This window comes from Xenopus laevis, chromosome 4L (genome assembly GCF_017654675.1).
Source record: "Xenopus laevis strain J_2021 chromosome 4L, Xenopus_laevis_v10.1, whole genome shotgun sequence".
In the NCBI taxonomy this organism is placed as follows: Eukaryota; Metazoa; Chordata; class Amphibia; order Anura; family Pipidae; genus Xenopus; species Xenopus laevis.
Genome location: NC_054377.1, coordinates 113,719,298 through 113,743,530, shown reverse-complemented (window position 1 = coordinate 113,743,530; position 24,233 = coordinate 113,719,298). Strand labels below are relative to the sequence as shown.

The window sequence follows — 24,233 nt, the reverse complement described above, 5'->3', positions numbered from 1 at the left end:
GACTTCGACTATTGAAGTCGAAGGATTTACCGCAATTCGAACAATCAAAGGAAAATCGTTTGATCGAACGATTAAATCCTTCGAATCGAACGTTTAGAAGGATTTGAATCCATCGATCCAACGTTTTTCCTTCGAGCACAAATTGCCTAGAAAGCCTATGGGGAACTTCCCCATAGGCTAACATTGGTGCTCGGTAGGTTTTAGGTGGCAAAGTAGGTAATCGAAGTTTTTTTTAAAGAGACAGTACTTCGACTATCGAATGGTCGAACGATTTTTACCTTGAATCTTTTGACTCAAAGTCGAAGTTGTAGTCGAAGGTCGAAGTAGCCAATTCGATGGTCGAAGTAGCCAAAAAAATACTTTGAAATTCGAAGTATTTTTCCTTCTAATCCATCATTCAAGCTAAATAAATGTGCCCCCAAAAGTATAGGTCTCATTTTTACAAGGTTTACAAGCAAATAGGGCTTGGAACTCCTACAGAGGCTGACTCTATATATTTATATATTTTTATTTTACTCTTTAAACTCAAGAGCTCAAACAAATGCACACAAAATTAGTTACTTAGGGGCCCATTTACTTAGCTCGAGTGAAGTAATATAATAAAAAAAACTTCGAAAAAAAAAATTGTGAAAAATGTATTTCTTCCTGCAAAACAAATTTTCAGGGAAGATGTAATAATAAATAAGTGTAAAAAACCTGAGCGGATTTGATCTGAGTTTGTAGCAGAAAATTTTGAGATAAATTCGGACTTTGATAAATAACCCCCTTAGAGGAAAAGGCAATAAAAACTGACTTGGCCCCCATGGTATCTAAGGGGCACATTTACTTACAGTAGCTCGAATGAAGGATTAGAAGGAAAAATACTTCGAATTTCGAAGTATTTTTTTGGCTACTTCGACCATCGAATTGGCTATTTCGACCTTCGACTACGACTTCGAATCGAATGATTCGAACTAAAAACCGTTCGACTATTCGACCATTGGATAGTCGAAGTACTGTCTCTTTAAAAAAACTTGGACCCCCTACTACGCCACCTAAAACCTACCGAAGGTCCCCATAGGCTTTCTAATGTTTTTTAGGTCGAAGAAAAATCGTTCGATCGATGGATTAAAATCCTTTGAAACAAACGATTTGAAGGATTTAATCGTTCGATCTAACGATTTTTCATTCGATCGAACTATTTGCGGTAAATCCTTTGACTTGGGATATTCGAAGTCGAAGGATTTACATTCGGTAGTCGAATATCGAGGGTTAATTGACCCTATGTAAATCTGCCCCTAAGTGTCCTCACCCCTGCTGCTTTTTCTGCAAGAGACTAGTCAGAATCAGAGATTATTAAAGGAGAAGGAAAGGTTAAAGCTAAGTAAGCCTTATCAGAAAGGCCAATCTAAATATACCAGTAAACCCCCAAAGTAATGTTCCTCTGAGTCCACTCAGAAAACAAAAACACTGCATTTCTTTCCTTCTATTGTGTACACATGGGCTTCTGTATCAAACTTCCTGCCTAAAGCTTAAACCTCATAGCCCTGGGCAAGAGCATGCTCAGTTTGCTCCTCTTCCCCTCCCCCTCCCTTCTCTACTGTAATCTGAGCCCAGAGCAGGGAGAGACTCAGGCAGGAAGTGATGTCACACCACATTAATACTGCAGCTGCTATCCTAAACAAACAGAGAGTTTCTATAGCATTTTACTCAGGTATGGTAAAACATTCTACAGAATAAATATAGCATTCTAGCTTGCACTATTGCAGCTAATCTATTGGCAATAAAATGCCTCCGTAGCTTTCCTTCTCCTTTAACTGGGAGCCACTGTCTACATTCTAATTGGCAATGCATAACAGCTCATAATTGGTAGCAGGGCTGGAAATAAAGAGAGAAGCAAGATACAAGTGGTCAGTTTTTGTAATGTATTGGATTGGTGCTGTGAATTGGAATGAAATCAATGCTTAATTTAAGTACAAATACTTCTAGGGACTGAAATGAATAAGCCTAAAACTTTCTGCAGTTTTAACTAAGATTTAATCGGGATAATCTGAAATGACATGCATTCAATTCAGAACTGTATTCAAGATTAAATAAATGGTATAGTACCATGCCCACAGTCTATTTGTTTATAGCTCAGCTTTGTCAATAGTTGATCTATTTTTACTTATATTGTTTGCTTTTATCTTCCTCCTCCTTTAGGGTTTGCTTATTGGGTTATACTGAAGCCACGTTTCCTCTTTAGGTCAGTTCCGGAGATTTCTATATTGTTTCCCAAATTGCACTATTGACAAGTATGTTTTTAGAAAGAAAAAGCTGCAGGTAGTCTAAATATGAATTACTTTTTATATGTAGACAAGGTTAACAAGCTGCCATGGCTTTTTAAGCTCTACTATTTTATTATTCCATGGCTTTATTTAGGATTTGTAAAAGTTCTTGCTTGAAGCTAATAGCTGGCGGAGAGCATATGAGAGGTGGGTGGGTGTGGGAGAGAGAAGATATGACGCACAGGACTTTAATGTTACAATTAATCAGTAATACATCACAAAAGGGCTTATTTAAAGGGATTCTTTCATGATTTTTATGGTGTGGTTTTTATTTCTAAATTACACTGTTTCAACTGCAAATAATTCACTCTACCTTATAACATTTCATTCCTAACCCAATAAGTGTGTATTTTTTTAGTTGTAATATTGGTGTGTAGGTGCCATTGCATGTCATTTTGCCTGGTCAAGTGCTTTCAGAAAGAGCCAGCACTTCAGGATGGCACTGCTTTCTGACAGGCTGTTGTTTCTCCTACTCAATGTAATAGTTGCAGTGGGACCTGGATTTTTACTATTGAGTGCTGTTCTCATATCTACCAGGTAGCTGTTATCTTTAGTAAGGAATCTGTTAAATGGTTATCTTCCCATTGTTCTGTTGTTAGGCTGCTGGGGGAGGGGAGGGAGTGATATTACTCCAACTTGCAGTACAGCAGTAAAGAGTGACTGAAGTTTATCAGAGCACAAGAGACATGACTGGGGGCAGCTGGGAAACTGACAATATGTTTAGCCCCATGTCAGATTTCAAAATTAAAAAAATCTTTTCCCATGACACTAATCCTTTAAATATATCTGTGCTAAAGAGCAGTTGACAGAAACCAGTCAAGTCTTTGCTGTTATGTTTCAACTTGTAGTAGACTGTTCAAAACGTTTGATTTGTTACTATTGGCAACTGCACTTCTATAGTATATTAACTTTATTCATAAACCAGTGACAGTAGTAATGGGCGAATTTGTGGCAAATTCCCACGATTCACTGCCGGCGAAAATTTTCCAGCATCAAAAAAAGACGCCGGCGTCCGTTTTTTTGGACACCGGTGCATTTTCGCCAGCGAATTTGCGACGGCATATAAAAAATGGACGCCGGCATCAAAAATGAGACGCCGGCGCCGTTTTGCAATTTTTTTTGCCATTTCACGGGAAATTCGCTAATTTTTTGGTGAAGCGAAACGCCCCAAATTCGCCCATCACTAACAGTAAGTATAAAACACCTATGAATTCAACTATTATGCATTTTCTAACAGGTTTTTTTTGTATGATGTTTCTGGTCCCAAATACCATATTAACATGAATAATAAATATCTTATTTTTTCTGCGTTGTGTGTAGATGATGAAGCAAAGCTAAGAGAATGAAGGATATAAGCCCTCTGTGGAAGCATGATATGGCGATGCAGTGCTGAATTTCTCTCTCTGATGGCTCTATGGGTGTGGATTGCACTGAGTCTTCATTGCTGGATTATTTTAATTGATGCTGTTTCAGATCAGCATGCCACCAGTCCTTTTGACTGGCTCCTTTCTGACAAGGGACCCTTTCACCACTCGCAGGAATACACTGATTTTGTGGACAGAAGTCGACAAGGATTTACCACAAGATACAAAATTTACAGGTAGGAAAGATATTACGTTTATTATGAGCTTTCTATGTTATTTAAGATGTAACTCACAACCCAGCACCCTCATTCATTTGGAGGGGGCATATTTATCAATCTTAGAAATTTCCGCATTTTTTGATTTGTTGTTTCACATAAGTTTTCTGGTGACAACACCAGTGAAGATTCTTCTCAAGCTGCACAAGGGTTCCATAGGGATCCATTTATTGAAAGGATTTACAAGTTGCACTCGCTCATTTAAAAAAAAAAAATTAAGTCCATTTATAAAATTGTTCATAAAGGACTGTATAAATGATGGTAAGAAAAGTCAAATATAAAATGCAATCTTGATGTTCAAGAAAAATCTTTCTTTTTTTAAATAGAAAGACCTTACAGAGCTTTTAAAAAAATCTGACCATTTATGAAGGGTGTGCAATGGTTCAAAAATAGACCCATAAGTTCTCCATATACAGTCCAAGAATGTTTTGAGGATTGTTCAGGAGCACAAATGGACATAATGCTAACACTGAGAGGTGGTAAATGCAGGGCTTCTGCTACACCTTTCTTTCACATGCACCTGTGAAATTGCACACTAGTAATGAACATGTACATGGATGCCATCCATGTTTTGCCCCTAATATTGCATGCTGATGTTGCACTTGCTCGCATACCATCCACTTTTAAATATGAATATCAATGCCTGATTGCAGGGAACACAAATTTGAGCTGATAGAGACACAGGCCCCACTTTGCAGAGTTTTTATAGGTGTGATAGCAAAATCATCAAAGCACATTTGATAATAGACAGACACTCTTAATCCTGTATGAGTTGTTGAATTAACACTCTAAATGCTCCCTGCATGTCTTATAGTACAGGTATGGGACCTGTTATCCAGAATGCTCGGAACCTGGGGTTTTCCAGATAAGTGATCATTATGTAATTTGGATCGTCATATCTACTAGAAAATCATTTAAACATTAAATAAGCCAACAGACTGGTTTTGCTTGCATTAAGGATTAATTATATTTTAGTTTGGATCAAGTACAAGGAAATAATTTGCATTACTTGGGTAAAATGGAGTCTATGGGATGAATTCACTAACTGGCGAGAATTCGCCAGCGCCGGCTTCGCCGCCATCGCCCCACTTCGCTCAGGCAATGTTAATTCACTAAGTTGTGAAGTTTCGTTGCTGGCGACGAACGGTTGCGAAGTTGCGATAGAGTTAATTCGGCAAGGAAAGCGAAGTTGCGCTATCGTTGGCTAACGGAAATGGAAATGTAGGGGGGAAGCCGGGTACCTTAAAAAAAATTACGATCTTTTGCAGACTATCACCCTGACAAACTGAAAAGTCGCCAGCGTTTTTTTGGGACTTAGAAAAATTTTCAATTTTTTTTCTACTCTATTGCACTTTGCCTGGTCTGAGGTGGTGAAGGCAAGTCTGGCGCAAGAGGTAACGTTCATTAAACTCCGCATCTTAGTGAATTTGAATAGTTAGATCCATTCGCCAGAGCGAAAATTTTCCTGGTGTTAGAGTGCGAAGTAGCTCTACAGTCTATCTCCTTCCCTAGTGAATTTAGAACCCGTTAGTAAATCGGCAAAGTCCCAAAACGACGTTACGCTGGCGAATTTTCGCCAGCATTAGCCACTTCGCCCTTTAGTAAATTTCTCCCTGGGAGATGGCCTTCTCGTAATTCAGAACTTTCTGTATAATGGGTTTCTGGATAACAGATCCCATATCTGTAGTTATAATAGTTCAAAAACATCATGGGTGTGTCATACAAGTTTGATAGCATATGTCCCCTATTCACCGTTTTCACCTATGGAAATATTTCTTATAGGTTATTCTAAACATGAATTTAAAAAATTCTTGAAAAGTTGGGGGAGAGGTTTTTTTTATTATTGTTGTTTGTTTCCCAAGTGTTTCAATATGTTCAATTATTTTCATTGTGCTGTCATCTCTTCTTGAAAGCTTCTCACAGCTGTCTTTAAAAAAGCCTTATATTATTAATATTAAGGTGTCTGAGATGATATGTTGTACATAGTGATTACCGAAATGTTTTTTCGACAGGCATGAAATTCCGCATTTTGTCATTTGCAATTTTTTCGCAAAACTGAGCTGAAAATACGCCACAAAAATTGCTGCGACAAAAAAGTCGCAGAGACAAAAATGCTGTTGCAAAAAAAAAACACCCAATTGACTTTAATGCATTTGGAGTGAGAAATGAAAAGTTAACAAGTAAAACACGTAAAAAATTGACACACAACAAAAAAATGTGTTGCCTATTGACTTCAATGTGTTTAGCAAGTTTTTCAGCAGTTTCGGTAATTTTTAGGCGAAGCAAAACGGAACAGATTTGCTCAGAATTAGTTGTAAATTAATACTTAATGCATTGCTGAATATTGCAAATTTGGGCTTTTTTAACTTTAAGGAGAAAATGAATATATAAATCTGAAAATATTATCATTATCCACGTTATCATTTCCAAATATGTTATATGTAGAAGAGAGTGTCTATTATTTTGCATGATTTTAAAGTCTTCCCTATTCACTCCTATTCCCATAAAAATGTAAGTCTTAGTGATATCTACAGCCCCCTGCCTGAGGGAAATCCAATGATAATGATGCATTGCATCGTACCTGTTGATTAGTAGCTGATATTAGTAGGGGGCAAATTTACTTAAGGTCGAATATCGAGGGTTAATTAACCCTTGATATTCGACTGTGGAAGTTAAATCCTTCGACTTCGAATGCTTAGGAATTTTTAGGAAGCCTATGGGGACCTTCCCCATAGGCTAACATTGACTTCGGTAGCTTTTAGGTTGCGAACTAGGGGGTTGAACTTTTTTCTTAAAGAGACAGTACTTCGACTACTGAATGGTCGAATAGTCGATTTTTAGTTTGAATCGTTAGATTCAAAGACGTAGTCGAAGGTCGAAGTAGCCCATTCGATGGTCGAAGTAGCCAAAAAAAAACATTCGAACTTCGTAATTTTTTTTATTCATTCCTTCACTCGAGCTAAGTAAATGGGCCCCTAGGTGTCTGTCAATGGATTTCTCCAATGTAACATTTAGTGGCCTATTCACTAAGTTCGAGTGAAGGAATAGAATAAAAAAACTTCAAATTTCGAAGTGTTTTTTTGGCTACTTCGACCATCGAATGGGCTACTTCGACCTTTGACTACGACTTCGAATCGAACGATTCAAACTAAAAATCGTTCGACTATTCGACCATTCGATAGTCGAAAGTACTGTCTCTTTAAGAAAAAACTTTGACCCACTAGTTCGCCACCTAAAAGCTACTGAAGTCCATGTTATGGGGAAGGTCCCCATAGGCTTTCCAAGTTTTTTCTGATCGAAGGATAATCCTTCGATCGATGGATTAAAATCCTTCAAATCGTTTGATCAAACGATTATCCATTCGATCGAACGAATTGCGCAAAATCCTTGGACTTTGATATTCGAAGTCGAAGGATTTTAATTCGCCAGTCGAATATCGAGGGTTAATTACCCCTCAATATTCGACCCTTAATACATCTGCCCCATAATATACTACTTGTCCAAAGATCGAACGAATTGCGCAAAATCCTTCGACTTCGATATTCGAAGTTGAAGGATTTTAATTCGCCAGTCGAATATCGAGGGTTAATTAACCCTCGATATTCGACCCTTAATACATCTGCCCCATAATATACTACTTGTCCAAAGAAATTCATAAATTCTATTCAACTACAAGCAGCAGCTACTAATTTTCCTATGGAATATTTCTATGTCTGCTATTTAATGAGCGCTAGAATCACTTGAAGGTTTTTGGGTTATAGGAAGAAAGCAGGTAATATCAGAGCAGCAAGTTCCTCATTTTTGCAGGCTCCCTACTTCACTAAGAACCAAATGATCCCATTTTAAGTGTAATACATTTATATGCTCTACTTCTTTCCACCCAAGGCAGGTTACATCCCTAAGCCAGTTATTTCCTGAACCAACAACTTAGCTCCAAGCATTCTCTATTTTCCCAAGGCATAGAAATTTTTAGCAAAAATAGAATAAAATAATTTACTTGATAGAAACCCAGTACATATTTTTTATCCTTTGTTATGGCAATGTAAGAAACCAGCAGAAGCATTACTTTCAAGTCTTAAAGCCACACAATAGCATGTTCTTTCTATTTATGTATTTTTCCCACATATTTATACCATAAGCTATTAAAATATATTGTGTTGTAAAATTAGAGGAGGTAATCTTTTGTGAAATAAGATGTAAAACAGCAGGAATTCGTGACTCAGCCAAACATTTCATTTCTTTTCATGTAATTTACAAAATGTTTACTATTTCTAAAATTATTTAAAAGGCTATAATTTATTCATATTTGGAAAAATCCCACAGTGATATTTGCAGCTGCAATGATATTACATTATTGGGAAGAGGGGGATCATGGTACACCAAGAGAAATACCATTTTTTTTTAAATTTGATTTGTCATTTTTTATTTTCTCAACATGTTCAAAGTTCACATCAGTAAGGTTTAGGGGTTAAAGTTTGTATATTTTTCCTCCAGTGTGGCTGGCTGTAAGGAAAGTGAAGTGACAACCCATTTATATGATGTTTATATGTTTATTGTTTTCCTTTTACTACGTTGTTCTAATATTAAGATTCATACTTAAAAATGTACAGTACATATTGGCATTTAGTAACCTTTATAACTATTCATGCGTAGCATATGTATTTAAATCATGATGTTCAAGGACATTGCACTTGGTTCTTCTTCTTCTTCTAACACTGTTCCTTTATATGTAGCAAACATTGATCATTGTGTCTCTATCTAAAAGAGAGAAAGCAATTCTTGTAGCTAACATTTCAGTAGCTGTGAGTTCAGCAGGAAATAGCACAGCTATAATAATGACTCCATTGGTGAACACATTGAATGCACATTGTTGGCTATAGAGTGCTAACTTATTTTATAATATTCAAGTGGCAATTAAAAGATTATTAAACATACCATTATTAAACATACCATCATTTTATAAGTCCTTGCTGCTTAGTAACTATTCTGATAGATTAATGGCATAATATATTAGGAACCGTGGCCTATAAAAATAAAAAGTATTGCAATTCCACAAACTAACGGTGGTAAAAAATTTTTAAAAGATGGTTGAATTTTTTTTAATCTGCAGCATTCATTAATTAAGCAATTTAAAATGGGTCAGTGTAGTAATATTTATTACTTCCACAGACTTGCCAGCTGGATACTATAATACTGTATATTATGTTTTATTATGTTTGTTTACATTGTCAAGCCTTGAAATAATTTATCTTGCAGTAATATATCTCACTGAAAATCCATAATTCCAATAGAAATAGCTTTGACAATGAATTCAATTATTAAAAAAGATAATAATTCATATTTTTATTATCATTCCATAACAGAGAGCTGGGTTTAATTGGGTGAAGAGCTCAAACAAATTCCACTTCGATTTTGTCAGTTGAGCTGAAATTCTAAATACATGCAAAATGGGAAAAAAACAGACCGTGTTGTGTAGAAGTTTTATGGAAATGAAACGTTATTTACTGAAGCTTTATAAGTAGGTGAAGTTAGGTGAATTGACAAAATCTAAATATTTAAATTGAATTAGATAGCAGCCCCACATACTAGCTTTTTGCCATTATGGGGCAGATTTATCAAAATGTGAGATTAAAGCTCAGCATAGTAAAATTCCACAAAATTCATTACTATGAGATTTTTAAATGTATATTTATCAAATGGTGGACTTTCCCACCATCTAATATAATCATTTTGTTGTCAGACATCTGCAAATACAAATACTTAATAATATCGGTGTGCTTTTAAACTATGAAAACTGACTCCAGCAAGTATCTAAAGGATCATTTAGATATTCTGTATATTTAATTAAATGTTTCTGCTTCTGTAAAAAGAAATTGCATAGTTCTACTCACATCATGATTTATTTTCACACACAGATCCTCATTAAATAAATAAAATCTATTACAGTTTCTTGAAGCTTTGCAACACAGCATATTTTGAAAGTTCCTGTACCTCTCATGAGGTGCATTTGTCCCTAGCTCAGTGACAGCTCATATAACACCAAGGTAATATGACTTTTCAAGAATTTTCTTAAATTAACAAACCTAAGTAACCTATTTATTATCACAAATACTGTATGTGAAATCATTTGTAAATAAAGATTTTATTTTGTGCAAATTATCTGAATTACAGTATATTCTATATATAGCTTGTCATCACTGTGACAAAATACAGACCTCGATTTTAGTTATGAGCTTATTACTTAATTAGAGTTTGGTAGACACAAATGTCTAAAAAAAAAAAAAATTCCCAGACAGTTTTTGGTTTTATTGCCTGACCTTTTCAGCACTAATGAGAGATGTGATTTTAATATGTTAGGGATTTCCTTTTATTTTAATGGTATTTTACTAATCCATTTAATATAAGATGAATAGTAATATAATTGGCAACAGAGGAGTTCTGTTCAAGTATATAATCACATGTTGTATATGTATATATATATATTTTTTGTTAATATAAGTAAGCCATTTATTTAAGGTCTACCATTTGTCAGGTTAGTTCAAGTATAGACTCCACTCATCCACTACTAACCTGCTGCTAAATTTTGACACCTAGGAGCAGATTTATCAGGAGTTGAATTTTCAAAGTAATGGGAGTTTTTTTGAACTCACATAACTTCGACATTTATCAAACAATCTAAGTTTTTTTTTGGCTGAATAGGTCAGTTTTCAAACTAATAGATCAGTTTTTCGATTCGATTCGAAGTTTTTCCAAAAAAAAACCTTAGGTTTTTCAAAGTCCACCAATTGACTCCAAGTGGGTTCTAGGAGGCCCCATAGGCTAAAATGGCAATTCGACAGGTTTTAGATGGCAAATGGTCAAAGTCAAATTTTTAAAGAGACAATACTTGATTCAAATTTTTGAAATAATTTCAAATTTGAATAGAATTTGGACTATTACCTAGTCGAAGTACACAAAAATTAGCTTGAATTTCAAATTTTTCTTATTTGAATTTTCACTTCGACCTTTGAAAAGTCTACCCCCTAATATCCCTCAAAAACATAGCTTCATAACAGTTCTACAGGACAAAGACTACAAAGGTGACTTAGACATGGCCTGGTTATTCATATTCTTTCCATTTTTAGAATGCTTTTTGTGCTGATTCAAAGGATTTAAATCCAACGATCGAAGGAATATCCTTCGATCAAAAAAAGTTAGGCAAGCCTATGGGGACCTTCCCCATAGGCTAACATTGACTTCAGTAGCTTTTAGATGCCGAACTAGGGGGTCGAAGGTTTTTTTAAAGAGAGAGTACTTCGACTATCGAATGGTCGAATAGTCGAACGATTTTTACTACGAATCCTTCGATTCAAAGTCGTAGTCGAAGGTCGAAGTAGCCCATTCGATGGTCGAAGTAGCCCAAAAAAACCTTCGAAATTCGAAGTTTTTTTTACTTCGAATCCTTCACTCGAAGTTAGTGAATCGGCCCCGTAATCATAGGCTATCTTTACAGAGCCATGCCTCAAATATTTAACCAAAAGTGCACCAATCAGAACAATATATCAATTAGCAAATCAACCAATTATAAGGCTTACTCAAATGCACCAATCACTTTTCACAGTTTTGGTGGGTGGTTGATCAAGGTTACTCCCTTGTCTCTTTTTGGGTGCCATATTGGTGCACCTTAACTGAATTTAAAGTGACACAGTGCCATATTTGTACATCCAACGTGCAATTGTATAGAGAAGATATATATATAAAAATATATATATATATATATATATATATATATATATATTTATATATATATATATATATATATATATATATATATATATATATATATATATATATATATATATATATATATATATATTGCACCTTGGGTGTACAAATATGGCACTGTGTCACTTTAAATTCAGTTAAAAGAGACAAGGGAGTAACCTTGATCCACACCCACCATAACATATATATATATGGTTCAAAATATAATATAATGCCTAACCAAAGTCCATCCCTATATATGAAACTAAAGAAAGATAATTTATATAATAGTAATTCATGTTTATTTATGGATTTTAGTTTGCTTTACACCACAGAAACAAGTACTCTTTTATATTTGGACTAATTTACCAATGTTCAGCATTGATCAAGTGTCATGGAAAGTGGTATTTTATCATATAATGATCAATTTGGTCTTTCTTGGGTAGCTTCTGATATCTTAAATTATTCCCTGACAGCTGGCTATAGAGTTTCTTTTTCTTCCTTAGTCAGCTTCCCAAAAGGGAGTTAATAAACCACACACAGCAGCTTAATTTTCTATCACTCTTTTCAGTTTCTTGAGTTTCACCTTAGCTCTCAAATAGCAGTATAGATTTTTACAATTAACGTAGATGGATAATGTTTTCTTGACCAGTCCCTGTGATATACCCTTCTATAACATTATACTATTTTTGATTTTCTTGACAAGTCTCGTATTTCTGATTTATATTTGTTTCCGTTTTTTTCCATTTCTTTCTGTGGTGATGAATGATGATAAATGAGGGTGAAACGACCTGTGTCAGATTCACCCCAGCCACTGTCTTCTAGCATTTTTCAGTTTTAATTTGGACAGTGGCATGTATCTGGGAGTTTTATAGTATTTCTGTGATTTCCTCTTATTTCCCAGTGATTCATTTTATTTCCTACTTATTCCCTTCAGCCCCTGGTATGTTCTAATATTTCAAACCTTAAAGTGATATAATTCTCAAGGCACTTGGAAATATGCTTAAATAGCAGGAAAGCTTTACTTTCTAATAGAAGTTGTACTTAAAATATTACTACTGTAATAAACTTCATTTGCTAGCTTTCAGATCAGTGTTCATTGTCAACAATTTTTGAAATAGTGAAACTTCACCAAATTTAAATGACAGAATAATTAATATGGAATATTATCAATGTGCGAAAATACACTTGAGATTACCAAAGAGAATCTTTGTCTGGTGTGTGGGGCAAGCAAGCAGATCATTTAGCCCTAGACCAACACTTGGGGGCACATTTACTATGGGTCGAATATCGAGGGTTAATTAACAACTTCAACCATCGAAGTAAAATCCTTCGACTTCGAAAATCGAAGTCGAAGGATTTACTGCAATTCGCAATTTGTGATCGAAGGAAAAAGAACAAACGATTCGAAGGATTTTAATCCATTGTTCAAACGATTTTCCTTCGATCACAAATTGCCTAGAAAGTCTATGGGGACCTTCCCCATAGGCTAACATTGGTGCTCGGTAGGTTTTAGGTGCGGAAGTAGGTGGTCGAAGTTTTTTTTAAAGAGACAGTACTTCGACTATCAAATGGTCGAATAGTCGAACGATTTTAAGTTCGAAACATTCGATTACAAGTCGTAGTCGAAGGTCGAAATAGCCAATTCGATGGTGGAAGTAGCCAAAAAAATACTTCGAAATTCGAAGTATTTTTCCTTCTAATCCTTCATTCGAGCTAAGTAAATGTGCCCCTTAGATACCATGGGGGCCAAGTCAGTTTTTATTGCCTTTTCCTCTAAGGGGGTTATTTATCAAAGTCCGAATTTATCTCAAAATTTTCTGCTACAAACTCAGATCAAATCCGCTCAGGTTTTTTACACTTATTTATTATTACATCTTCCCTGAAAATTTGTTTTGCAGGAAGAAATACATTTTTCACAATTTTTTTTTTGATTTTTCATCCAATTTTCACAATTTTTTTCGGAAATTTCACCCAAAAACTCAGATTTTTGCCCAAAAACTCCAAAACACATCAAAAACTCCAGCACACATCAAAAAATCATTGGGACTTCTCCCATTGACTTATATGCAACTTCGACAGGTCTGAGATGCCGGATTTTCTGATTTGGACTTTTCTATCCTCTGGGTTTAATAAATTCAGAAAGATTCGGGATTTTTTGAAAGTCTGATTTTATATAAAAGATCACAAATTTTTCGTGATATTTGCATTCGGAGTTTAGTAAATAACCCCCTAAATGTACAATTCATTATGCATACAGGGGAAAAATACAAGCATTGATTGGGTTCAAAAAATATGCAATAAGCAACACAGAACAACACAGCACAGAATACAGTTACAGTATACTGTAATTCTGGACCTGTGAAAGAAACCACAGGCCTCCTATACCTCATATTATATTGTAAGTTCTGCCAAAGGAATCATTTGTACATTTAATGGAATGGATCTCTAGTTACAGGTGCAGCTCTTTTTTTGCACATGACTAATAGTATAGGGTAAGTAGCATTGTTACTATGATGCTTTCCAATGAACTTATTATTCCCTTAAAAAGTGTTTTGTGTTTAACTGTAGACTTGTAGAAGCTTATTAATGCTCTGTTATTCAAGCTACTTCTTTTTAGTCTTATCAGAAAGAGAAAGAGTCATGTTTTCTTGATTAGATTTAATGTTATCACACCATCTAAGATCCTTTCATATTTGCAGAAATAGGAATTTATAGAATTGTAAAACTTTGGTAACTTTGGAAAAGTGAAGCATATGTTTTCCCACCAGTGATTATTGCCTGTGAGAAAGAATTTTCCCAAGTTTCATTGACCTAAGGGAAGGTTTCCTTCACCTTCACAATCACTATGGGGCATATTTATCAAGGGTCAAATTGAAAAAACTTTTAAATTCGAAATAAAAAACAAAATGAAGTCGAAGTTTTTTTTGGGGTCAAATAGGTCAGTTTTCCGTCAAATAAGTCTGTATTCAGCCGAATTCGAATTGTTTGAATCGAAGGAATAGCTCATTTGATCGAATTCGATTCAAAGTTTTTCCCAAAAAAAACCTTTGATTTTTCAAAGTCCACCAAGGTATTGAAGTTACAGCAGTTACATTTATTAATGAAAAACAAAGAATGTTTGTTGAATTTTTTTTTCAGATAAATGCCTTTACCAGGACGGATGAATGTCTACAGCCATATCTAGGTTTTTGTATACATATATATGCAGGTCTGGACAGGTTTGATCACACTACATCTGCCAAACTTGCTTCCAGTTAGCATGCTTATTTTGAAGATTCTGGCACTGGCGTTCTTATTTCTTTTGAAAAACCATTACAATTTTGCAGATTTTGCTGCCCACTTCTCTTATAACTGCATCACATCACTATTACAACATATCATTGGACACAAGCCTAATGCACACTTTACCAGCATTCACAGAGTTTCCAGGATCTTAAATGCTCAATTAACTTGCTGAGATGAAAGTAAAAGCAATTTGAATATGATTTTTTTTAAAGTACTTCTGTTGTCTGAAGAGAACTACATGCGTGCATTAGACACATTCGGAATATATTCCATATATTTCTATACAGGTACCAGTATCTCTTCTATTTGTTTAAGCTCTGCTAGATAGTGTTGGTTATTTACCATGATATTTAATAGAATTAAACAACAACTCCAGATCAATTTTCTCCATTAGCTTTAGGTTATCTGTATATCAACCACAATGGTCAGAGTTTAAGATGGTATGTCCTTGAAATTCTTTATAAACTACATCACTAGCTTATTTTCTGTGCATTCTGTCTGCAGTCCATCTGTACATTATAAACCATTTGTTATACTTGCAGAGTGCATCATAAAAATAATGATAGTAATGTTATTTTGCTATGAATTAGAAAATAATGATATTAATGTTATTTTGCTATGAATTAGAAGTATTGTGCATGTATTCACATATTAATTAATATGTATCCTAGCCATGCTGTGCTAATCTTCTCCAAGTTAAAATGTAACCATCAGATGTCAACACTGCTTATTTATATCTAATGGACTTTATTCGTGTATGCATGACTACTTGCAACGGTACTAGCGTAATGGTTTTCACAAATGTCTTTTCCATTTCTTAAAATGTCCTCAAAAGGAATCGTTTACATACTTTGGAATGAGTCATTCCAAAGAGATTTTTTTGGTCCTTTCTTGGCAATCTCAACTAATCTCATTTTGTTCTTTAAGGATAATTTTATGCTGATTTTAGGAAGTAATAGATTCAAAACTATTATTTTTTCCCCAGAACAGAATGCTTAAAACAATAGAATAAGGTTACAAAATCACTTAAATATTTGAATATGTGACAGATATAATAAATATTTGAATTGCTCCAGTATGTAATCAATCAAATGTGTCTATTAACATAATAATTTCAAAAGATCCTTATAGAAACGGTGACATGTGAATAATTCTGTGGCACCATAGTTCAAAAAATATTGGCATGAACTGAATTGATGGTGTCTACTTGCACACTTCTAAACAACACAAAATGGTACCTCCTAGGCCACATTTCTGCCAATTAGACAACGATAGTGCAGTGGTTTTATTTGCAGTATCAGTTTAATACAATATTTCATGGCTGTACTGAGCATCATCAGGATTATGTAACAAGTGAAATATCAAATATAGAGCTCTCAGCCACAAAACAAAGGGACCTGCGAAAAGTTGACATATCTATGAAGGAAACTAAAACAATACATTGATCTCCTCTAAAAAAAAATCAATAAGCTCAGTATGTAACTATATCATGATTGATGGTATTTTACAGGCTACTTTTGCTAAAAAAAAACAGATGCTATCTATAGTGCCTCCCTTCATCAGATCACACTAAAATGTACCAGCTTGTGTAAGAATATATATAGGGTAATTTTGCTTTGATATTCTACAAATTTCAGGGCTTAAGGAAATTTTTTAAGATGATTCCACTCATTTGCCAGTGATAATAGGACTGATTCAGATCTATGAGCCTAAACTCAGCACTAATCCCTACTTTGTTGTTCAAGAGAAAAAAAGGAAGCTGTCCTTTAGGCTAATATCATACCTGGCGGTGTCTCTATTCTTAAATTTTCATGTCGTACAAATTGTCATTAAATTTATGGGCATCACAAATCGAAATGGGCAGCACTCCAGAATAAAGATAAAAATGCCTTTATCCACAAACAGCAGGGCATCATTTGCAACGTTTCGAGCCTAGCACAGCTCTTTTTCAAGCTTGAAAAAGAGCCGTGCTAGGCTCAAAACGTTGCAAATGCTGCCCTGCTGTTTGTGAATTAAGGCATTTTTTTCTTTATTCTGGAGTGCTGCCCATTTCGATTCGTGATACCTGTGTTCCAGTGGGGAAGGACACTGTTGGAGGTGCACCCAAACAAATAAGATAATTGAACCAGGTGTGTGCCCCTCAAATCCTCTTTGAACTATTACATTTATGGGAAACTACTTGCAACCAGGGCAGTCAGCAAGGGTAAGTGTTTTTTAGGTAATTTTAGGTAATTCTTCATTACGGGGGCTATTTATTAAAGGTCGAGTTGTGTTTTACCTGAAAAATTTTTCAAGATTTATTATACCCCAAAGCTGGAAATAGCTTGAATCAGAAAATACTCCAGCTAAAACCTTTTTCAAGGTCATGTAGCAGTCAACAGCAGAGGTCCCTTGAACCATTTGAAACTGTTTGTAGCCTTCATGATGTTCAGGTTTTTTTTCAGTGGTTTGAATTTGAGTTTGATTTTTTATGCTGAGAACTCAATAAATTTGAATATTCAGGTTTTTCACCCCTAATTCACGGATATTTTTTTTTACATTTGAGTTTTCCATAAATAAAAGACATTTGAGTTGTGAGTTTATTTAAGGTATAAAAACTTTATGAAGTAGCAGTAATAGTTGCATTTGAGGTCAAACCTAGATAGAATACAGTTCATACCAAATGAAGATATATGTATCTTTGACACAACTCTTTGTCATTCCATGCTGTGTTGTCACCTTCACTTGATGGTATTTCTCTCCCTGCTTAGTGAACATGCGTTTAACTAAAATGGACTGTCATGTGTGATGTATAAGCCAGACAAGGGCTTTTCTTTTCAGGCAGGTTAGGTTTTACAGAGTTGTAAATGGATGTAAATACACAGCGATCTGCTTCAAGATTGGCTCCCTTTAAATTGACCAACAAGATATTTCTGTCTTTCCTCAATTTACAGGTGCTGACAAATATTTTGTTTCCACAAGCTAATATTATATTCCTTGTATCCAAAACAATCACACAAAGGTGCAGCTTTTTTTCAGTTGCCTGGAATGTGTCCAAGCCTTGACATTTGTGTTGCAATGTTCAACTTTAGTGACTATATAAACCATTTGGCCTATGTTACACTTTCATTTGTCTACTATGTAACAGGTGATGAACTGAGGGAAACATTAACATTTTAAGATTAGAATTTCTCTTATAAGAAATGCTTTGTTCATAAGGTACTTAGGAATAGGGATGTAGCGAACCGCCGATAATGTGTTCGCGAACGCCGTTCTCGAACACCGGCAAAAAATGCGAACAGTTCGCGAAGAGTTCGCGAACTTCGAACATCCGAAAATCGGTCGATTCGAACGATCGGAGGATTTTAATCGTTCGATCGAATCGAAACGAAAATCGTTCGATTTTAGCGCTCGAATGGTCGAATAGTCGAACGATTTTGACGCGAACGCCTATTGGCGAACGTCACGCGACGTTCGCGAACTTGCGGCGGACGCGAACAGCCGATGTTCGCGCGAACAAGTTCGCCGCCGAACAGTCCGCGACATCCCTACTTAGGAACTCACTGTGCCCGAGGGGGATGATAGGGAGAAAAGTCACTGAAGCCAGTATCAGAACTCTAATTATATATAACAATAACATGTATAACTCTGAGAAAGGGCAAAGCAACTGAGCTGCCCAAATGACCAACTCTAGAAACGAATGTTATGTGCCTAACTGTTTTATTATTGTATATGAAAATGTGGAATGATATGTGGATGTAATTCCAGGTATGTTGCGCAATAACCAGACAAAGCTGATGTCATTACAAATGTCAATATGTAATTCCTGAACACTGGAACACTTTATTCTTTATTTTGTTTACTTTTATTCGTTTATTATGGAAAACAAAAATTGTGAAAACTCAATAAAAGAAAGTTATAAGAAAAAAAAAAGAAATGCTTTGTTATCAGTTCTGATGGCAGTTACCTAGTTGTACTTTATTTTGCCAAAACATTTATTTAATAAAACTTGAAGGCTAGGGGATTCAATTACATGTCCTGCAAAGATATCAGTTACAATAGATTATCTGGAATGAGACGCCTGTAGTTTGCTCCTTGCTCAGTTTTACATAGGAGAGCTTGAATCCATAGGAGGCTTATTTACTTGCACAATCACATTATTTCCATATTCAGAGAACAGCAGATGGCAAGACCATATGGGTCATTTTGCCATACAAAAAAAACCCCCAGTGATCTATGTGTGCATCCTCCTTTCAAATATGCTACATGTATAATACCTTTTCTCAAGGATAGGATTCCCTGGAACTTCCACTATAATTGAGGGAAAGGGTTATGGCTTTCTGGATCATTGTTCCTTTTCCTGTTAAAAATGTTCATGTTATTAATAGATAAAGAACCAGTCTATGTAGATGAGGTCATTTCAAAATGAACATGTGGTCAGGCTACTATGGGTACACAAAGAGACCATTCATGTATCAAAAAATAAAAATATACAAGTAGTTGTGCATTCTAATTCATTGAGGGGCAGATTCACTAACTTCGAGTGAAGGATTCGAATGAAAAAAATTCGAATTTCAAAGTATTTTTTGGGTACTTCGACCATCGAATTGGTTAAATTCGTTCGAATTCGAACGAAATCAAACGTTTCGAGGTAAAAATCGTTCGACTATTCGACCATTCGATAGTCGAAGTACTTTCCCTTTAAAAAAAACTTCGACCCCCTACTTCGGCAGATAAAACCTACCGAAGTCAATGTTAGCCTATGGGGAAGGTCCCCATAGGCTTGCTAACCTTTTTTTGATCGAAGGATTTTCCTTCGATCATTGGATTAAAATCGTTCGAATCGTTCGATTCGAAGGATTTAATCGTTCGATCGAATGAAAAATCCTTTGATCGATCGATCGCAGGATTAGCGCTAAATCCTTCGACTTCGATATTCGAAGTCGAAGGATTTCAATTCGAGGGTCGAATTTCGAAGTATTTTTAACTTCGAAATTCGACCCTTAGTGAATCTGCCCCTGAGTCTCTTCTTCTTCTACTGCAATATGTTTATAAATACATTGAGGGTTATTTACTAAATCACAATTTTTTTCTGGTCTGGGTTTTTTGGGTAAAAACCTCAAACTTTTTGAAATGTATTATACCTCGTAGCTGCAAAAAGTCTGAATCTAAAAATCAGCCATCTCAAACCTGCTGAGGTCATGTAGAAGTCAATGGTAGATGTCCCATTTACATTTTGAAGATATTGTGGTCTGTACTGGGTTTCGTTCAAAAATCCAAATACTGTATTTGGGGGTTTTCGGGTGATAACCTGAAAAAATCTAGCTGTTCAGGCGTCAAATCTGAAAAAGTCATGTGATTCAGGTTTTTGCTTGATTTTATAGAGGTTTTTCCTGACCCAACTTTTCTGAGTTATTTTATTGATAAATAATATAAAATCATGGATGGGAGTTTGGTTCGAGCTTGATTTAATAAAAATATGAGATAAATTTGAGTTTTAGTAAATAACCCCCTAAATGTATTTATTACTTTTTAATTAAATTTATAGTTTTTATTACACAACATTCTACCTGTTAATTTGAGCAAAGACACTATCTTTCTTTCCTTTGCCTCAAGTTACTTGAGAAGCCCCAACTACCTGAGGAACAAATACATTATATAGTGGTATGCTTCCAAGCAACCAAAGGAAGAAACATATCAGTCTAACTTTTTTAATGTTATTATTCTTTTATATTTAGATAGCACCAATATATTAGTGCTTTACAGAGATGATAAAACTAAGGTCACCATCATGGATGCCTATTTATTAAAGGTCAAATTTTATGGTTTTAGAGGTTTTTAAAACCACAACTAAACTCACTTTCTCTAAAACCACAAATGCCATGACATTAATTAAAAGATCTGAATTAAAAAGTAGGAATGGAAAATCATGCTGAATTCCTAGAGGAAAAAAAATCTGAAAACTGAAAAGTCCAAATTGATTTAAAATGGTCCAGTAGTAGCAGCGCAGATCCCATTGACTTCTAAAGGACCTCGACAACTTTTACCTGGTAAAGTTTTGTATTAGAGGTTTTCGTGGTTTTTACACTTAATAAATCTTGACTTTTTAGAGCTTTTAAAAAAATGAGAAAACCACAAATTTTTTAGAGCTTTGTGGGAAAAAAAAAATCAATATTTGATTGTTAGTAAATGGGCCCCTCAATGTAGCACTGTCACAAATGCTAGCTCATTTCAATTTCTAGTTTTTAGCTCTAGCTCTAAACTTTTATTTTTATAATTTATGTCAATGAATTAAGGCTTTATAGATTTACTTTCACAGGTATAAAAACTAAGATTATACTTCAAAATTACAAGTGATCTGCAGTTTACTGTATTCAAGTTTGAAGATGGCATGCCTCTTTCACTGAACTTAGACTATTGAAATGAGTTAACTGCAGCAGCGTTTATTTCACACAGTTTTATTCATAGATTAGATGAACCAGGTGTTAATGCTGGCAGGAGTTTCTGCACCAGTTCTGGCTAAACCAACAAGATTAGAACTGTTCTCAAGAGAAAGTTTAGTTGACAAGAGTACAAATGTGTTTGTGCTTGGCATCTCAACATAAAATTCATGCCAATTTTTTCGAACGCTCAACCTTTAATTTTGTCTCACTTTTTTTCTTGCTCTGTTAAATGCAAATAAAAAAAAAAGAAGAAAAAACTCTTATTTAATTCACAAGCCAATAGGAATAAAATAAAAGTAATAACTAATATAAAACTATACTAGTGTAATCTAACAGTACAGTATATCAAATTGTGTCTGTGTTATTAGGTATGTACTGTATGTTACCTCTCTTACCTGAGTTTTATAATTACTGCTAGCCAAGATATTTGTATATTGACGAGGGTGTCCTTTTTTTGCGGAACCCGTGTCTTATGTACTGGATTTTTCAGACTCAGTTTTGTGATACTAGGGGCTGTAATAACAATAAACATAGGTGCTAATTTGCACCAGTGCAGTTGCCTTTAGCAAATAATCAGATCTTTGCTTTCATTATTCACCATCCTTCAGTAGATTTCAACATCTGATACCCCAGTAGTCTACATTATGAATATCTGTCGAACATTCTAATTTTTTCACAATTCATCTCACTTCTCACTAAGGGGCAAATTCACTAACCTCCGGAAATTCGCCAGTGACGGCTTCCCCACACTTCGCCAGGCGAAAATTGATCAGGACAATGCTAATTCACTAAAATGCGAAGTTGCGTCCAGTGCGCCAAACGATGGCGAAGTTTCGCTAACGTTAATTTGGCAGCAAAGTTGTGCTAGCATTGGCTAATTTGCATACGGCGGGAAGTTAAAGTTCAATGGAGGTATATGTTGCAGCAAATACATTACACTACACAAGCCTGGGAAACCTTAATAAAATAAAGTTGTTATAATGCCTTACACATGAGCCCAGTGTATAGTTTATGTGCCATATGTTAGGAAATGTAGGGGGGTAGCTGGGTACCCTAAAAAATTACGATCTTTTGCAGCCTATCACCTTGAAAAACTGAAAAGTCGCCAGTGTTTTTTGGGACTTAGAAAAATTGTAAACATTTTTTGAGGAACTCCTATCTACTCTATTGCACTTGGCCTGGTCTGAGGTGGAGAAGGCAAATCTGGCGCAAGAGGTAACGTTCATTGAATTCCGCATCTTAGTGAATTTATGTAGTTACGTTTTAACTGTTACAACAACAGAATACAACAAACAGAAGTGCAGTGTGTATGTGTAGGCCTACTTTGAAATAAATTAAACACTGAATAGCCCTATTAAATGCTTGTGTTCTCATCTGTTTAATGTTTCTTCAGTTTCTGACACTCCATGCTGATCTTCCCTCTCTTGTCTTGAGTGTGTGACTGCAGTAAGGACCATGATGAATCATCTTGCTGCGGCTCGGTCTTGCCTGTCAATCCTGGGACGTCTATACAGCCCTATCACCTGCTGGCGGTTTCCTGAGTGTGGGACCGCGACGAGCTAACCATTAGCTTACCGTGGTCACACACTCAAGAAGCCGCCAGCAAGTGCGAGGGCTGTATAGATGACTTGACCGAGCTGCAGCAAGCAGGATGAAGAGCCGCATGAGGCTCCGGAGCCACAGGTTGCTTACCCCTGCCCTAGCCCAATGAAGCTATTCGTTGGTTATAATTGGCTCATTTTTATGGTTCTTCTCACTCATTGTTTCTGTATGTAAACATGAGGGCCGACTGTTGAATTGATTTGTGATGGTTGGTATTGTAATTATGGCCATTAAAAAAGTTTATGCATTTGAATGTGTTTTTCCATTTAAAGTTTTTTTACCCGAAAACTTTGGGGTATTGCACAAAACCCAGTGCACATCAAAAAATCATAGGGACTTCTCCCATTGACTTATATGCAATCTCGACAGGTCTGAGATGCTGGATTTTCTGATTCAGACTTTTCCATTCTCTGGGTTTAATAAATTCTTAAAAATTTGTGATTTTTTTAAAAGTCCAATTTTATAAATAAAATCATGATTTTTTTGTGATATTTGCATTCTGAGTTTAGTAAATAACCCCCTTAAACTTTTAGTTTATATATTAATCTGCACATTTTCTGGTGAAGGTTTTTTGGGCAAAAACTCAAATTTTTAGAGGGGAAAAAAACTAAAATTTTTCGACATTATTATTCGCCATCTAAAACCTGCTGAATTGCTGTTTTAGCCTATGGGGGACCTCCTAGAACCTATTTGGAGTAAATTTTTGAAAAATGTAAGTTTTTTTTGGAATCGAATTCGATCGAATGCGATATTCCTTCAGCCGAATATAGACCCATTTGATTAAAAAATGGACCTATTCGACTCAAAATAACTTAGACTTAATTTTGGTTGGTGTTTTTCAATTCGAAATCCGACCCTTGATAAATATGCCCCTTAGACTGTGAAGATTATATATATAGTTACATAATTACATAGTTAGATTGGGTTGAAAAAAGACAGTCCATCAAGTTTCCAAATGAAAAACGAGCATCCATACACACACCCCTCTATATACACTTTTGTTATATCTACCTCAAACTATGAAACTCTTGTAATAAAGATATATTTTGCTTTACTTGTCACAGTTTTTATTATTTTATATTTCCTTTCACGTAAATTGCTTCTGTGAGAAGTGAGATGTTAAACAACAGATTTAAAGACTTATTAACCCTTTAAGTGCCACAGAACGTAGAATCTACGTTCTGTGGATCAAAGGACCAAAGTGCCACAGATCGTAGATTCTACGTTCTGCAG

The 24,233-nt window shown here is 35.2% G+C and overlaps 1 protein-coding gene across 1 annotated transcript in view; it reads left to right on the top strand.

The window, feature by feature from the left end:
- brinp3.L (bone morphogenetic protein/retinoic acid inducible neural-specific 3 L homeolog) overlaps window positions 1-24,233 on the top strand; it is a 398,147-nt gene that overhangs the window by 32,362 nt on the left and 341,552 nt on the right. Inside the window, exon 2 of the mRNA XM_018258776.2 lies at window positions 3,627-3,906. Coding sequence (XP_018114265.1) covers window positions 3,677-3,906 — 230 coding nt within the window. The 5' untranslated portion in view covers window positions 3,627-3,676. The remainder of the gene's footprint in view (window positions 1-3,626; window positions 3,907-24,233) is intronic.